Raw genomic sequence first — 17,704 nt, forward strand, 5'->3', positions numbered from 1 at the left:
TATAACCACGGCCCCCCGGTACCTCCCACTCATCTACCAGAAGGGTTTTAGCGACAGATCCCACCGGAGCCACAAAGCGCTGATTGATCGCCACTGTTGCACACTGTTCTGTTACCGTCTAAATGGAAAATATATTTGCAAGCCAGCAGCGGGCCCATATTCCTTTCCCCCTCCCAGAATTTAAGCTCGTGAAATTCGTTCTGCTGCACAACAAACTCAGCCTCAGCAGACGTTGCAGCAGCCATAGGAAGTGAGGCGGCCAAATTGTGATCTCTGTGTTTTGAGACTACCGGACAGCGGCGGATAATCAGCTTAACCCCGGCAGCACAGCTGTAAGGGTCCTGCTGCTGCACTGACCGCATCATATCTAAATAGAGTAAGCCCTCCAAACACAAGTGCCGGGATGCCCTGGTGACTGGAGGGGGAGATTAGCTGAGGTGGCCTGGGAGCCGTCCCCAGGCTGGGGGGGGCCAGCAGGGAGGGCAGGGTGTGTTTTCACTGGCTCTAGCAGCCCAGCCCCAGGGCGCTGGAGACATACCTCGGGGCTGATACGAACCGGCCCTATCTCTTTGTTTCTAAAGGGTCCCACTTGAAGCTGTATCCTCGTTTGATGGATTGTATGTAGTCGTGGGATGCTGGTCATGGCTGGGTTTTATCTTCACGGTTGAATGCACTTATTGTAAATCGCTTGCTTGGGATTAAAGTGTCAGATAAATGTACCAGGATGTGATATGGAACTCAAATTCTCTCCATTAAGATCAAGTCAACAATATTATGTATGATATACTAACCCTAACCCTAACATGTTAGTGATGGGTTGATGCTGTATGTATAGTGAGAATGCCAAGGTTGCTAAGGTTTGGTTTAGTGCTCTTAGGTTGGTGCTATCACTATTTCCTTTACGTATGAACAGCATTGGGAGTTGTAGGGTGTAGTTTAGCAGATGCCTCTATCCGAAACAACTTCAAGGTGACACAGAATAAACCAAAGCATACGATCAATATTGGCACATGTAAGAAATGTAAGTGCTGCATGACCAAGTTTCCAAAAACAAACCGAGTACAGATACAATAGGAGTCATGGTTTAGCCATTTAAAAATGTTTAAATAGTAGTGAATTGCTGAGGCAGTCTGTGCTAAAATGTGCTACAACAATTGAAAACACAGTTGATGATTATTATGGAGCCTTTATTATCATAGTGTCAAGGAACCATAATAATACTTCATACTTAATAATACAAATATCAAGATTCTATTTGCCAGAGTTCTAAATGTTGCAATTTTTTTGTTTGCTGTTGCAGACAACTTTATAAACACTCACTGTGGAACCTGTAAAAAAACAAACAGGAATGTTTACTATTCTGCTGTTTGATTATTGTAGATGTCAGAAAGGGCCTGGTGAAGTATTTCAGGGCGATGCGTCTGGGGTGTAAATCAATAAAACAGACGAGTATGTCTTTGTTTACTCTTCTCTGACTTCCAACCGTGGAATGTTAGTCAGCCATGACTTTGTTCTCAGACACCCACAAACAGTCAGGCACCACGATAAACACACTCGTCATCTGTAATAATACAGATACGCCTAAGGTATACTGTATATGCCACTGGTCGTAAAATAGGGACACACTGGATTGGTTGGAGCAGTTGCAAAGGAAAGGGCAGCATGTATGGTGTCATTGTGTCATAGAGAATGCGTAGAACATGATTCAACCAAACAACATTTCTAAGACGTTTGCAGAACAAAGAATTGTTACGTTCATCGGGATCAGCACGCATGCCTCACTCCTTGCAGTTACATTTTTTGACAGCTTATGGTATTGTTCATCGTATAAGACTCAGATGAATTGCTCGGTGTCGATCAAGTGTGATGCAGCTGAGCAAACCCAGAACCACAAGGCTTACTTCTGCAATCTAAATACAGAGAAGGAGACGCAATGGCTCTCATGGTATCTGAAATGAGAGAGCCAGTACCACTTTGTTAAGGGTTAGTAAATATTTCCGTTAAACTAGAACATTCTCTTCTCCCTGGTCTAAATCATTATTGGAAATGTGTATCGACATATTCAGTTTTTAAAAACCAAAATAGACGTTCACTTGTTCAGAAGTCAAATATACAACGACGCCCTGCCTGGCAACCCCGTTCATGACAACAGTTGCCAGGACTACACTTTGTGGTTTTTAGGAATAATGGGTATTTGGAGAGCAAATTTAATTACCCAGTCACTTTGGAAAACTTTGCTAGACACAAAAAGGAAATGTTCGGTCCACTGACGGTCCATCTCTTAGCCTCCTTTAAGCACCACTTTCTTTCTTTTTAAGTTTAAACCTTGCATGCATGCATGCATTTTTTCTTAGAATCATTCAATTAGTGTCTTTTTATGTATGCCCTATATGACCTATGCCTCGATCCATCTGTCTTTCTGTCTTGTTTGACATATGTCCGTACCCCTGCTGCATGTCTGTTTGTATGCCTTTTGTATCCCTCAGTATTCCTTCATTAAGCGTAGTCTGGCCCCGATTCCTCCTGTCCCTTCATCTCTCTGTCCATCTCTTTGTCTGTATGTCTGTCCATCTGTAAGCCTGTCCATCTCTCTGTGTATCCGTCCACCCCTTTGTATGTCCTTCTGTACACACACAGTCATCCAGTCTGTGCAACAGCAAAAAGACACTACGTGCACAAGCCCTTATCAGCCCAGGGGCCCGTCTATTCCAACAGCAACCTTTGTTACATAACACACATTGATGCTGCCGCCACTGCTGCTCCTGCAGCGGAGCAGAGGAGAGGAGGAGAGGAGGGCCAGCCCACAGACAGCAAGAGCTGGAGAAAGAGGTGGGAGAGATCCAGCGAAGGAAGGAAGGTAGAAAGATTGGAGGAAGAAAGAATGAAAGCAAGAGTGGAAGACAAAAAGGGATGAAAAGACAGACAGAAAGGGAAACCAGAAGAGGCAGACAGAAAGATAAACAAGGAGGAGAAGCAGACGGAAACATAAACAAGAAGGCGGAGGCTGATGGAAAGATAAACAAGGAGAAGCAGACAGAAAGATAAACAAGAAGGAGAGGCCGAGAGGACGCTGGAGGTATGGAGGCCAGGCCGAGTGAGGAGTCACACGGCGGCAGTAGAAGTGATGAGGAGAGGGGGAGATAAAGAGGAGTGATGGACTGTATGGCCCATCTGTCCTTGTGTCGGCTGGTCCCTGTCCTTAAGGACCCCCTTCCCTCCCTCCTCCCTCCCTCTCTTCCTCCCTCCCCCTCTCTCATCCTTCCCCTCGTGACGGCTCCGATCAGGCTCATTAGCATACAACACCATGACCTCATCCGCAACAGCCCGGGATGAGACAGTGGACCAGTACATGAGATTGATTCCATGGGCGGTGGTGATGTCACGCGGTGTTTACTTCTTTTTTTTACATTCTCTGACGTAACTCTGGCAGCGATCCCTGTTTCGTATTTCACTGGGATCGATGATCAGGATCGTATTTGTGAGCGGCCATAAGTCACGTTGTAGGAGCCGATGCAAACAAAAGAAGGCACTTACATCTCCCTCAGTTAGTCACCGTCCTCCCCCCCCCCCCCCCCCCACCCCCCTTTCTGCCTTCTTCGGTGGAGGTCTCCACACAGTTACAGAAAATATGTGGATACAGAACATGATGAACCAAACAGTATGTCATCATGTTTGTGTATGATCTATGATGGATCTTTGATTAGCTCTTTTGGTACACCCAACTCTGACCCCAGAACAATCTATCAATATTACCAGTATACAAGAAGAACCTATTACTACTGCAAACTCCTAACCTCAACGACTGATTTTATATTTCAAGAGCTATATTACACCATTATTAACTTAAAATAGTAAACTAGGCTAACAACTCAGCTATATTTGTTTCATACGAACTGCACGTGCACAGATTGCACGTGCCGAATTGGCATCAAGGAAAAGCCCATACCAAGACCAGAGCTCTGCATCTTGCTTCATGTAGTATGGGCCATAATGTTAGCAGTAGTGTTGTGGTATTCATGTTAGCAGAAGTAGCAGAATCACTGTCTGTGCAATCATCTGCCACAGAAGAACCTAATGGACTGTTTGGTTAAATTTACTTGAATGTTATGATAGTCACCACCATTAGTACTTTGTAGTGCATCCACCATTACATGTTTCACAGTAGGGTCTATTCACTGTTGAGCTCTCAGACTGTACCCATTCTAGTTTACATGTTGGTTGGTCCATATACACCTATAGACACACAAGTAACTACTGATACAAGTGTATCACTATATGGTTAGGTTTAGGACCTTGGCTGCTGTTCTGTCTTGTATAGACGATCGCTATCATGTAGTCTGCTCTTGCCTGCCTGGTCTTGCTTTGGCTGTTTGGAACTGACTTGGTTTGTCCTGGTATACTAGTCTGTATAGTCCAAGTGCTCTTTGAGAGGTTTGACTCCAAAGAAAGAGGACCAAAGCAAACAATAAAACTAAAAATAACAATACATTATCAACAGAGCGAGCTGCATCAGGTTGAGGTGATGTGAGATGATTGACAACATGAATAAAAACGGTTACTTTCACAACTTCAGCCACCAGACAGCAGGCTGAGTACGCTGATGCCCGGTTTGCCATGTTGACCGTGACCTAAACAAACGTGCAGGCTCACAAGTCTGACTTCAAAAACAGGACTACATCCACAATTAGGCCTACTACATTCAAAACAAATGTTCAGGTCGGTCACCTGTGAGCTATGAGCGGAGTGATCACGGCACAGTCATCTGCCAGTCTGCATCGATGATTCTATTTTTTATTTTTGCTGACGTGCGAGTACCGCGCCAGTCACTGCGCCCACGGAGAGCTGATGGCGCATACAGGGCAGCCCGCCATGCATCATTGTGGCAGAAAGTCTACCGATGTATACAATTGCATTTCACAGAGGTAAGAAGTTGTATCGCAACGAACTGTTCACCCACCATCTGTATTTTTCAAAAACTAAGGATGACAACAATCGCATCACTAGCAATGCATGTCAAAACATACAAAGGTTTGTTTTTTACCTTTGAAATGAAGAAAAAAATGTTCACCACTAAAAAAAGTAGCACCTTCTCGTTTTCCTCGTTGAACTGCCAATTCTAAGCGCCCATTCGCATTCCTTTCGGCAAATGTCTTCTCCAGCTCTGGCAAGTCGTGCAGACGCAATGTTTTGACGCGCCAGTACGCAGCTGTACCCAAAAGAGTTTTTAAGAAGGTAGTTGCTTGATCCAAGGGTCCGAACGTATGGTTGGCGATACGTCTCTGCGTTACCAACCAATCACTGTTCCTACCGTACAGTTGGGCATACCTCTCTCCGTTACTAGCCATTGACACCCATAGACACCAACCATGGAACGGAGTAAGGGACCCGCCTACTGTACGTTCGGACCCTTGGATCTAGCAGCTACCTCTAAGAACGAGCGCAGGAATCAAACAGTATCATGGCTTGATAAATTATTGACTGGCGTTACAGCCAACCAACAAAGCGAGCGGGCATAGCAACACAGAGCTTATTGGTCGTGAGTTAACATGGGTATCCAATAAACCCACTGCTGCCTCAGAATAAACAAAAGTAGGCCTACGTGTTTTTGATTTATAAAAACAGGAAATTAACTAAAAGCGAACCACGTTACGCATTTGGTGATTATATTTTTCCATTTATTTACGATTTAAATGTTTTTTTTTTAATAAAAGAATGTTGTGCGAGTGCGAGAACGATGTAAGGTTTATTTTGGATCACACTCTTACTTAATTGGCTCATCAACAGAAGTCCCCATGTCCATGCTTTTTACAAACACAATTCTACATTTACATCAGTAATTATATATTAAAAAAAGTTATTGTGGTTCAATATATTTTGGTGCAAAACAAGTAAATTTTTCTGTTCGAATCTTTTCAGAGATCCTTGTTCGTTTTCTTAACAGCTAATCAACCATAATTCCAAACTTTTTAGGAACAAAAGCAGGGACAAATGCAAGCCCATATTCACAATAATCATATTCCAATGGAAGGTGTTCAATTGATCACAGTTCTAAAAAAAAATTGCGAAAAGATTATTAAATTTTCATCTCGAATTTACATCCAGTTGGCAAACATTTTGAATTCAGCAAAACAGTTCTGGTGAAACATCTGGGAAAAAAACAACATAATGTCCCACATGTAGAGAAAGAAGGCGGTTCTGATGTTGGGTGCGGCATGAAAACAGCGTCCCCATGTTCGCTCAAAACATGTTTGTAGCGCCATCTGCTGTCCAATTTATGACCGAATTGAATATTATACTGCAATAATAATAAAGCTCATGCCCACACAACTCAAATCAATGTTTTTATTATCCCAATTACAGTGGAAACAAATATAATTCGACCACCACCACTTTTTGACACACATAATCCCTCAATTCATCCTTAATGTAATGAAATTAAATACTTATGATCTGCGAATTAAAGCATACATATAGCCAATACAAGGACATTTAAGGAATCTTAATCTGAACTTTTAACAAGGTTAAACAGATTTTGATCAAAAATAAAATAAACAAATACACAGTGACATAAATTGTACTTCTAAATAATCCAAAATTCAAAGATTTTCGCTCAATTCTGTCCACACGTTATACAATTTCCAAAAGAAAACAGAATTTCACACAATAATTTAAAAATCCTTGATAACATCACATTAACCAATACAATGCCATTTCCATTATTACAAGTCACAAATTCAGTGAAGTACCACTAAATGTCATACACTACACAAACATCAGTTAAATTCATTAGACATCACCATTGCACAGCCAAAACTATTCACGTCACACCACGAAAAAGCATTATCGACAACTTTTGGGCGTCATAATCTCAGTGGCCTTTGGACAGTAACTCAAGTAATATCCAGAGTCATTGGTAGCTTATTGTCGATTATTGTCAGTGATCTTATTGTGTGTCATGAAACATGGTATCAATTTTCTTGGCTTATATAGCTCAAATAATTCTAACCCTAAGTCCCATATAAGTTCACATATTGTTTTGTACCTTGCATATCAACTGTATGGATGTGAACCTCATAATAACAGTACCTGTCAGTATCTAAAGTGTCTTCACAACCAAAAGCATGCCAGTGTATCACCAGAAGAAAGAAGAATAATGCCTATGTGCTTATATATCCATTTCAAACAACCCTGCAATGAAAAAAATAACCTAAATATTGCTGTTTTTCAGCATGTAGATATAGATATGGTGTGTGTGTGTGTGTGTGTGTTTGCTAGTGCGTGTGTTCTCTGTAAGGCCCACATTGTAAACACCCCATTGACCCCCTTCTAAACACGCATTCATCTCATTCACCCAATCATGGAGGAGGAGGCGGAGACAGTCCCACTTTTCCCGTACTGTTGAGTTCAATGTTTTTCCCAGTGCAAAAATATATATATTTCTTTTTTTGTTTGGTTTTTCACACTGCAAGGGTATTAAGAGAATGGGTGGCGAGGCCCCCGTTGCAGGTTGTTTGTAACTGTGACGGACAGCCTGGCAGGAACTGCCTCAGTCCACTGGCCACGTGCTGTGGTCCCGGCAGGTCAGGCAGATTGTAGGCTAAGCCGGAGGGAGGGGATGGGGGGCAGAGTGTCGGTAAGCTAGCAGGTCACTAGGGCTTAGTGATGCCATTCCTCTCGATGAAGTCTTTAAGCTTGGTGGGAAAATCTGTCATAACGCCCGTGGCTCCCAAATCAAACGCCCTCTGGAAGTCCTCGTCGTCGTTCAGCACCCAGATGTACACCTGCGAGCGGATCGGACAAAATAACTCACACTGAGCCGTTAGAAACAGCAGGGAACATGATGCCCCGCAATGCAGCCTGTTAGCCATTTATAGTGGGGCTGTCTTCGCTCATTGCTGGAGCAAAGGACACTTGAGGGATGTGCTGAAGTGCAAAGACTCTTGTAGATTTAACCTCCAAACTTCAGATTAAGTAAGAAAGCCAATGCTTTGACTACTTTAAAGAATGCCAACGCTTCCATCTTATTAATCTTACACAATATATAACATATAGCTAAAGGGGCTGAACTTCAAACTAGGGGATGGGGAATACTGATGGGGAACACACTATTGTGTCTTAAAACTGTTGTTTCATCAGAGCTTTGCTGAAACCACCCAATATTGCGTTAGGTGTGGAATAGTCCTGTTCAGAATGGAAGGCTACCTCCAGCCTCCAGGATTAACCGGATAAAGGCGTAATGAAACATGACTATTTGCAATGCCGTCGATTTCTTGCTTTTCCCGTTTTTCTTTTTGTTCATCTTATGACAGCACCACCAACAACACGTCCTGACAGAGACTCAACACAATGAGGTACAGGTGCAGGGCCATGTGTCTGGTCCTGTCTTTGGTCGTACATTTGCACATAAGCTCCAACTTTGAATCACCAGTAGATCCTTCTCTATAGCTCTATATGTACACACATAAACAGTAAACGTGATAATTACAGAGGTAACCGATCATAAGAAGATTCAATATTGGCATTTTATTGTTAATCTTGCCTGTATTCCTCTGGCAGTTAGATGGTCAAACAGAGCTTTCCTCATCAGCAGGCTGCAAGACAAGCAAAGAGACATCCACAGTTGCAGGTAAAGTCGCAAGAAGAGGGGTGAGATGGTAGAGGGAAGGAACAAGGCAGAGGCTTAGTCTGAGCAATGAAACATTCCAAAAGTGCATATGAGTAGTATGTGTGTGACTTGTGTGTGTGTGTAATATGTGATGTGTGTAATATGTGACGTGTAATATGTAACGTGTGTCTGTGTCTGTGTCTGTGTGTGTGTGTGTGTGTGTGTGTGTGTGTGTGTGTGTGTGTGTCGAACACTTACGTATCTGCGAGCCATGTGAAGAATCGCTGGGTCCTGGTTATTTTGCTAGGATCCTTTATTCTGTTAGACAGGGATGTAAAGTGTCATGGAAAGATGACAGCGTACAAGATAGACACGATTTGAAATTCCAAATGCTTAATTTTATGCAAGAGCGTAGACTGTTGCAAACAATGACTGCTGACTAGCTAACCTTTCCTAAGTGACTAACTGTGGGCAACAGTTATGATATGTATCTATTTTAATCTGGCCCAGTATAGATTAAAGCTAAATTCCTAATGTATTCTGGTGTAGATATTATTTTTACGACATATGTCAACCGACATGTATGGATATCATTGTTGGGGCCCCCAAAATACACTCCATCAGAGTCTTATTCCAGCTAATCCTGTCATCCCGTTCAGGGGCCAAAGATGTGTGTTTAAGGGCTACTATGGAGTGGGGCTCTTACACAGTCCCTGATCCTTAACCCACTGCAGTCAAATGGCAGCACTTGGAGACTAATGCCCTACTCGTCCATCGGCGATACAATGGAAACCCAAATCGCAGTGGAAAGAGCCAGGAGATTAACTGGCCACACAGCATATTTTTAATATTTTGCTTTAAATGTCCTAACAAGCAAGGTCACAAAATATAACTATGGACTTCAAAAAGACACTTTAGCATTATTAAGTCCTACTTTTACAGTCTCAAAATAAGTAAAAGGTTATCTTTCTATAGTGTGTGTGTGCGTGCGTGCGTGCGTGCGCCCTTACTTTGTGATAATTGAGGGCATGGGGATCTCCAGGAACTGCTCCTTGAGTGGGACGAAGGGCAGGAGTCCGGTATAGAAGAGCCCCAGCAGCTGCAGAACACGGGCCAGGCTGAACAACACTGGGATGCGAGGGTTCTGAAACACACACACACACACACACACACACACACACACACACACACACACACACACACACACACACACACACACACACACACACACACACACACACACACACACACACACACACACACACACACTAGAAATATAAAATATATAGAACATAATTTCAAAAAACAATGTACCAAAACACCATTTTATTTATACATTAAAATCATTCACTCTACATTATTATTATTATTATGATCAAAGGTAGTATATATCGCCGTTTTTGCTGACTCGCCTCCTTGTAGCACTTCTTGGCAATTTTGTTACTGGAGTTTCCCCACACGGTGAGATGCTCTCTGTCGTACTGCATGACCATCTCAGAGACCTGGGGCGATAATGACACTTACTTCACACACTTTGCCCCCTCAATCTCTTCAAACATACCGTTTGTCATCGTGATTCGGACAAATGGATAAGCAACTAAAAACGACTATGTTATTTTATGACAAAACCATAAACAAAAATAAATCAATAAAGTGTGTCATTAGCAAGAAAGCTTTAAGACGCCCTCGCAGGAAGAGACAGACAGCTACCTTCTTGATGAGCATGTCGTTGTTGACCTTGATGTCCACGTTGACCGGGGTGCTGGGGAAGGCCTCGAACACGTCCCTGAGCAGAGGCATGCACTTGTCCTCCCCTGCCTCACAGTAACACTCTGCAAGCAGCCAAACAACACACACCAGAACTGCAATCAGATCCACTGCAGCGACCACTTGCTAACCATGTGACAGTCTAGCCTTGTCAACAGCGCCTCAGCGTCTGAGTCAAGTAAATCCTATGTGCTTTGGCAAGCAGTGTCGAGATATATATAGAGATATAGATAGATAGATAGATAGATAGATAGATAGATAGATAGATAGATAGATAGATAGATAGATAGATAGATAGATAGATAGATAGATAGATAAATAGATAAATAGATAGATAAATAGATATAGTGTATATATTCAGATTTGGAGGAAAATCTTTTTCCATTGTTTTGTTTAGATTACGTTTCTATTGATATAAACCAGCTTTGTTATAGGAAATGCTTACCTCTCTGGAAAGTGACTTCAAGTTTGCGAAGGTAACTGGGGAGATCCTACCAATAGAACACATACCACAGGCGGAAACATCAACACAGAGCTTTCTTCAAAACAAATGTACAATGTTGGCAAAAACTAACATACTGACCTTTCATTATATAGCTTATAGAGGTTTAAGGAACTTAGATCATTTCGAAACTGGTGACATGAGGCTTGTGATACTTTGCAACTTGTGATAAGAATCTTGTGATATTTTAACCTAGTGATATGAAGCTTGTGTTATTAAGTTTAATGTTTCCCCTTTTTAAAACATTGAGGCTACTCAATGTGGGTTTGATCTGGTGACAAAGTGCTGGGGATGATAACTTCTTGTTCCACATTGAACTTTAAAATGAGCTTCCACAGCTTCTATGCCTGTTTTGACATTGTTCCAGTTCAACTTGCATGACTTTGCAGAATAAACTGATGTTTTCCCCCCCTGTATCCTATCAAAGTGTTGGATCAATTTACATCCTGGCGTAAACGTTTTAATTTTGCAAACAAATATACCTACAAAACAAAACCCCATTTCAAATAATGACTTGTTGAGAAAGAACACAGAGGAATGTTTGAAACTAGAATTTGTATCTTTTGGAATGTCTCCTGCCAACTAGGATGATAAAAGGGGCGTGGCCACTCACAGCGTACGCAACTTCTGAGATGTAGGCTTCCATGCCCGTGGACCTGATCAGGTTACCATCGTGCGACACCACCACCTCTTCATCTTTGGTAAGGTGACAGTCCAACTCCAGCATGTCTGTACCTACATCCACAGCACTACACACACACACACACACACACGAGATCTGGGAAACTGTCAGCGCAAATGGCAGTTGGACATCGAAGATCATTGAAACACACTGTACACATTGAAACACACTGTATAACTCCAGAAGCTGAGGAGCACAATTTCAGTAAGAATAAAAAATACATCCCCATTCTCATGGAAAATATGTTGTTGACTTTGCTTTTCAGGTTGTGTTAACCACCCTATCTTGTAACTGAAGTAGTCTAGCTCCACTTTTGTTCAACTTTGACCTGGAGTGAACCGGTCACAAGAAAGCATTAACCCCCTCATGCATTTATCTGTTGGCCAAATCTCTGGCCTTGACAAAAAATCTCCCACCTTTGATGTAAGACAATTGCATCACTCATTTCCCTAAGGACAACAGCCTTTTGGGGAGGGGGTGAAACTGTGTTAAAAAGCGTGAATATGTCCAAGACACAATATCTCCTTGAGAAATGCCCACAACACCATTAACAACCACTTGCACAGAAAGATGCACATTCACTGGTTTACTTGATGCATGACAAGCTTATCTTGGTTTTGGCTGGCATTGCAACAACATTAGAACACAAACGACTCACTGCTTAAAAGCTGCCATAGTGTTTTCCATATTTTCAGCTGCCCCTGTAACAAAATGGGGTTATTCAATGATAAATTCCTCTGATTGATAAACAGTTACAAAACTGAATAATGGAAAGAAAATATATATGGATTTGCAACCCAAAATAGGAAAATAGTCTGTAATAAAATGACAAATGCATAAACAACATAGAATCACCTCCACGATGCGAGATGTGTCTGCTGACGAAAGTCTCCCTCTTCCTCCGATGTAGAAGTGTGGGACACTTCATCAATAGAGCAGACGTGAGGACGTAGCCCGTTACCGTAGACCAAACATATACCGCAGCACACATCTTTAGACCATGAACTGAAACCAGAATAGATTACACACCCATTTAAATAGAATAGCATAAGGTTTGTTAATAAAGAAAATCCCCGATATTATCCTGATCTGACATACAAACAAACATTACAGCTGGAAATGATGAATACACGACACATACGACCTAAGTAGTTCAACCATGTAATTTGTATCAATAAAACAAACAAGTTATAATTCAAGAAATAGTCTAAATACTTGTGTATTAAGTGAGCCGATGAGAAGCAGGTTTTTACTTTTACTACGTCTCTGGGCAGTAGCTAAATGTAGCTTCTACTAAATACTGTGCTGTAATGTTACTAATTTAGAAAAACTTAAAACTATTGATGGATCATCATATTGTAAAAAATAAAGCTGCGTATTTACCTAATCTAGTTCCAATGAGATTTTACAGCTGTTTCGTGAAACAATCCGCTGGGCTGACACGATATACACAGCCGAAGGTTGCTGCTGTCACAAAACAAATAGTGTTTACAGCGCATGCGTAACACGTCCGGCGCAATCCAAAAGGTTGTATTTGTGGGTTTCAGGGAGTAAAACCTTGTCGTGTTTCTAATCAATTTACACGGTTTATATGTAGGCTCTCTTATACTTCCCGTGTTTGAACCACAAACTGGATAACTGGATTCTTCTGAACTATTTAGCGATCATTCTTCTTATTAGTTATATGCCTCTTTCCTTTGCAGCATTCTTAATAGACCCTTAAATCCACTAGATGTAGCTGTAGTCGTGCATGATGTTACTGACAGTGACCAATAGATCCAAAACAGCAAAGCACGAACAGGTAAACCTGAGGGGTATATGGAATATAAGTCCTCCTCAAAACAGGCACCACAGCAACATCTATCCCACCTAACGTCATTGGATTGATCTTGAGAGGGTGCTGATTGAATCTTATAACAAAACCAACCTTAGAGTATTGCTTTCAATGTAGCAGTAGACTCACCTACTCCTGATCCTGATTGTGAGGGACAAAGTGAAAAGGGCGTATTCCAGCTGAACAATGTCCACGTCAACATCAATCAGAAGTCAAAGTCCATTACAACAGCAATAAACCTAAACATTAAGTTGGATTTAACACCCTGAAAGATATATTCCATTCAACTTTTAACTGTATATTTATCAGAATGCATACGATTAGGTCTTGAGGTATAGTCTTTCTCTAGTCTAGGTGGTTACAAGCCTTACAGGTTCAGGTAAACAAACAAAATGTCTCAGAGCTTACCAGCGATCCTTGAGGAGTGGAAATGTATGGACGAGCAGTATCAGAACATTCAGGTAGGAATGGATTAACGGCTTTCTTGATATATTAAATGTTATGATATTATATATACTCACTGTTATATATGCTATAATAACAGTATCACTGTTTCATATCTGTAATGATATATAATATATATAATTATTATTACGTTATATTACAGTGTGTAAATCTCAATGTAATGTGTTTTATTTAATACAGTATTTTATGTTGCGTCAACATAAATGCGATGAATATACACCCATAAAATACTATTTGAGGTCTGTATTTTGTTGAGAAATGCTATGTCCTTCAACTTGTTATCCAGGATACATACAAGATCTACGTGCAGAAACTAGATGAGATCTCCAAGCTGCAGAGTAGCTGCTCTGCCTCCATCTCCAATCAGCGGCGACGATTAAAGGAGATGACCCAGTCAATCAAGAGGTGGATGTTGTACACACAAATACACATAGAGACACCCACACGCACCCAAACACACACACACACACACACATACACATGCACACACACACACACACACACACACACACACACACACACACACACACACACACACACACACACACACACACACACACACACACACACACACACACACACTCACAAACACACCACATCATTTTTCTCATGCAACAAATACTACAACAAGAAGATGTTGAGGAAGGAATGCAATTACATTCCATTACAATATCAATAATCCTATGTATAATAATATCATGTTTCAGCATCTTTTCAATTTGTGTTCCTTTCTACCAGATGCAGCAATGAACTTACAGCGGAAGAAGCCAAATCCATTGAGGAAATTAATGGAAAAATCAAGACAAGACCAAATCTTTTCTTGGAAATGGAATCATTTCTTCCCAAGAAAAATGGGTAAAGATTGTATTTGTTTAAATGCTGGACAATAAGAGTCTCTGACCTTAAGCAAATATCAGAAATGCCTGTTCAATTTGCCATTTTATATTATAGGATTTATCTAAATTTGGTCCTCGGAAGTGTGAACGTGACTCTTCTCAGCAAGCAGGCAAAGTAAGTACTTAGTCAAAATGATTACTCTTTATTATTATAATAAAAGATTTGAGTAGGTCTATAATATATATATTTTTAATCATTAATAGCTATTCTCTGTTATTTAGATACTAGAAACAAACTTGCCCTCATCTTGTGTTACATGTGATTACCATTACCAGGACAGAATATTCCAGCAAGATGTCCTAGATATCAGCCCTTAACAATAGATTACTTTGTCCTTTTGATTTTCTTCAGTAAAATGTACTTTGCTTTGGATAAAAGTCTCTGCTAAATGCCATAAATGTAAATGTAATTGATTAATTCTCTTTTTTTTTTTTTTTTTATTCTTGCTTTTCCTTTCAGATTTGCCTACAAGGACGAGTATGAAAAGTTCAAGCTGTGCCTCACGGTGATACTGCTTGTATTTTCCTTCATTTGCTACTTCTTCATCAACTTCCGGTAAGCTATAGCCTTGATGCCTTTAGTTTCTGCCTAGCCACGTCTTTCAGGGCGAGTCGGTTCACACGCAGACACTCTGAGTTGAATGTGTGTGTGTGTGTGTGTGTGTGTGTGTGTATGAATTATATTTGCTTCTGTCCACAACACTAGATTTGTTGATGCAATCCTCAACTTTCTCTTGGTGTGGTACTACTGTACGCTAACAATCCGAGAGAGCGTTCTCATTACCAATGGATCCAGGTCAGTATTCCAAATGAAAGCAGGAGGAAAAACAATGTTAATGGGAAACCTTTGAACTGCATCACATGCCTGCATTCCACACAGACCACACCACTGATTTACTTCTTGTATGTATAATTCATAATAGAATCAAAGGCTGGTGGGTGTTCCATCACTACATCTCTACCTTCCTGTCAGGAGTAATGCTGACTTGGTAAGGCGTTAATCTCAAAAGATCTGGTGTAAAGTGACGCTGACTCTAGCCGAAACAGTTTGTCCCTCAATAATAGTACTTTATCAATGGCATTACAATCGCATGACTGCATTTATTCCTTGTCTTCTTCTTTTTAAGGCCGGATGGACATCTGTACAAAGTTTTCAGGAACCAATTTATTGCCTACAGTCTGTATCAGAGTAAGGGCCCTATTCACCATGTCATACACTCACAATCAAAAAGAACACCACAACATGGTTTCATGCTAAATTAAAATCCCAAAAGCTCCCCAAAAAAAAATCACCTTTCTTTTTCATGGTCTCCACAGGTTTTGTCCAGTGTCTCCAATGCTACTATCAGAGTGGCTGTCTGTATAGACTACGAGCGCTGGGAGAAAGACACAACATGGACCTCACTATGGGTGAGACCCCCAATAGAAACCACAAACATTTTTCATGCCAGGAAGAATAACCGAACATTCCCCTGAACTCTGTGTGAAACATGTTTGTGTAAATGCTATTTCAGAGGGATTTCAGTCATGGATGTGGCGAGGACTGACGTTCCTCTTGCCCTTCCTGTTTTTCGGGCATGTGAGTATGTGATGATGAGAGCCAACAATAGTTCACAGCTCTGACAAATGTTGCTGAATCATGCCCAGTCAGAACAAAATGCTTAGCTCACGAAATAGGATTCCTTGTCATGTTTTAGACCACAGGACACAGGATACCTGATGTGGTCTCGCTACTAACTCTGTGTGTGTGTGTGTGTGTGTGTGTATGTGTGTATGTGTGTGTGTGTGTGTGTGTGTGTGTGTGTGTGTCACAGTTCTGGCAGCTCTTCAATAGCCTCTCACTCTTCGGGATGGCTAAGCTCCCAGACTGTAAGGAATGGCAGGTCAGTGTACCATGTCTTGCATAACCAAGCTGTACAACCAGAAGAACCAATAATAATATGAATAATTATATTCAATACATTTGATGGTTACTTTTGGTCTGCATTGTCCTTTAAAACATAAACGAAGTTCACTTATTATTTAACGATGCAATCTTCATCTCTTGCTTTTGTCATATTAAGGTCTTGGCTTGTGGTCTCTGCTTCCTTATTCTCTTTACGGGCAATTTCTTCACAACTGTCGCCGTAGTACGCCACAAAATCAAGAGCAAGAACGAGACAAAGGCCAAGAATCAATGATGCAACAATGAAACAATGCAAATAATCCCACAGATATTGTGATTACTCTGATGGTCTGCTGTCCTTTAATCAGTTGTACTGAATCAAAATGTTCATATATTAATACATGAGAGTCAAGATTTATGTGATGGTATATTTATATTAGCCTAATGTAAACAAATAGTTTTATATATGAATTCCAATTATTCTTCACTAAAATAACACACACTCTCTCTCTCTCTCTCTCTCTCTCTCTCTCTCTCTCTCTCTCTCTCTCTCTCTCTCTCTCTCTCTCTCTCTCTCTCTCTCTCTCTCTCTCTCTCTCTCTCTCTCTCTATATATATATATATATATATATATATATATATATATATATATATAATAAAATAAAATAAAATAAAAGGGGGCCAAGGTTAAAGCCCAGAGAGAGATTTGGCCTGTTTTAACCATTTTGAATACTTTTACAATTGTATAAGAATTACTTATTTTTTATTCTATTTTTTAATCAACGTCATTGAGGGGCAGCCTTAGATCCTTCAACACCAAAACGACGAGACTAACCCTACCGATATTTTATTTCGTTGTATTAGTTTGTTTGATAACTTAAGCATAATGCTCTGTTGACTGTATTCCCCTCAGCTGTAGGCCTATCTCCTTAGTCCCTGTATACAAATTATTCCGAATAATAAAGTTGCGATTTTCCTTGTGAGTTAAATCGTTCATTTATTCATATTATTTTGTCTGTATTATCCATGCGTACCTGACATCACGTAACCTTGATATTACGTGCTTCT

The 17,704-nt window shown here is 40.8% G+C and overlaps 3 protein-coding genes across 6 annotated transcripts in view; 1 reads left to right on the top strand and 2 right to left on the bottom strand.

The window, feature by feature from the left end:
- The window catches only part of ypel2b (yippee-like 2b), a 12,914-nt gene extending 7,465 nt beyond the window's left edge, over window positions 1–5,449 (bottom strand). The window contains exon 1 of the mRNA XM_030381969.1: window positions 5,042–5,449. The gene's annotated coding sequence lies outside the window, so the exon portion shown is untranslated. The remainder of the gene's footprint in view (window positions 1–5,041) is intronic.
- An 879-nt stretch (window positions 5,450–6,328) lies between these two features.
- Window positions 6,329–13,742, bottom strand: gdpd1 (glycerophosphodiester phosphodiesterase domain containing 1). Of its 4 annotated transcripts, none has more exons than XM_030380649.1 (12): window positions 13,484–13,520; window positions 12,940–13,020; window positions 12,412–12,561; window positions 12,215–12,257; window positions 11,488–11,623; window positions 10,818–10,863; window positions 10,316–10,437; window positions 10,018–10,107; window positions 9,616–9,749; window positions 8,864–8,923; window positions 8,540–8,591; window positions 6,329–7,781 (listed from the first exon to the last, which is right to left on the bottom strand). In XM_030380649.1, the coding sequence occupies exons 3-12, from the start codon at window positions 12,545–12,547 to the stop codon at window positions 7,650–7,652; spliced, it is 951 nt and encodes a 316-aa protein (XP_030236509.1). In that variant the 5' UTR covers window positions 12,548–12,561; window positions 12,940–13,020; window positions 13,484–13,520; the 3' UTR covers window positions 6,329–7,649. The 4 variants fall into 4 exon arrangements, with proteins under 4 accessions (XP_030236509.1, XP_030236510.1, XP_030236508.1 ...); XM_030380650.1 differs by having other exon boundaries at window positions 12,940–13,023; window positions 13,484–13,508; XM_030380648.1 differs by lacking the exon at window positions 12,940–13,020 and having other exon boundaries at window positions 13,520–13,742.
- tmem120ab (transmembrane protein 120Ab) lies at window positions 13,581–17,619 on the top strand. The gene is made up of 12 exons (XM_030380652.1): window positions 13,581–13,851; window positions 14,142–14,260; window positions 14,594–14,710; window positions 14,807–14,866; window positions 15,212–15,307; window positions 15,458–15,547; window positions 15,675–15,740; window positions 15,879–15,940; window positions 16,069–16,161; window positions 16,266–16,330; window positions 16,566–16,634; window positions 16,815–17,619. Exons 1-12 carry the CDS (start codon window positions 13,783–13,785, stop codon window positions 16,929–16,931), a joined length of 1,023 nt encoding a protein of 340 aa, XP_030236512.1. The 5' UTR covers window positions 13,581–13,782; the 3' UTR covers window positions 16,932–17,619.
- Window positions 17,620–17,704: the final 85 nt, after the last annotated feature.

Source organism: Gadus morhua, chromosome 16 (assembly GCF_902167405.1).
Source record: "Gadus morhua chromosome 16, gadMor3.0, whole genome shotgun sequence".
NCBI classification, from domain to species: Eukaryota; Metazoa; Chordata; class Actinopteri; order Gadiformes; family Gadidae; genus Gadus; species Gadus morhua.

Coding starts and splice junctions, on each gene's coding strand:
- gdpd1 (XM_030380648.1), bottom strand. CDS start 13,592: ATGTTGACGTGGACATTGTTCAGCTGGAATACGCCCTTTTCACTTTGT. Junction 10,108..10,315: donor ACGACATGCTCATCAAGAAG/GTAGCTGTCTGT, acceptor TTATCGCCCCAG/GTCTCTGAGATGGTCATGCA. Junction 8,592..8,863: donor TTCACATGGCTCGCAGATAC/GTAAGTGTTCGA, acceptor CTTGTCTTGCAG/CCTGCTGATGAGGAAAGCTC.
- tmem120ab (XM_030380652.1), top strand. CDS start 13,783: ATGTCTCAGAGCTTACCAGCGATCCTTGAGGAGTGGAAATGTATGGAC. Junction 13,852..14,141: donor AGCAGTATCAGAACATTCAG/GTAGGAATGGAT, acceptor CTTGTTATCCAG/GATACATACAAGATCTACGT. Junction 16,635..16,814: donor CAGACTGTAAGGAATGGCAG/GTCAGTGTACCA, acceptor TGTCATATTAAG/GTCTTGGCTTGTGGTCTCTG.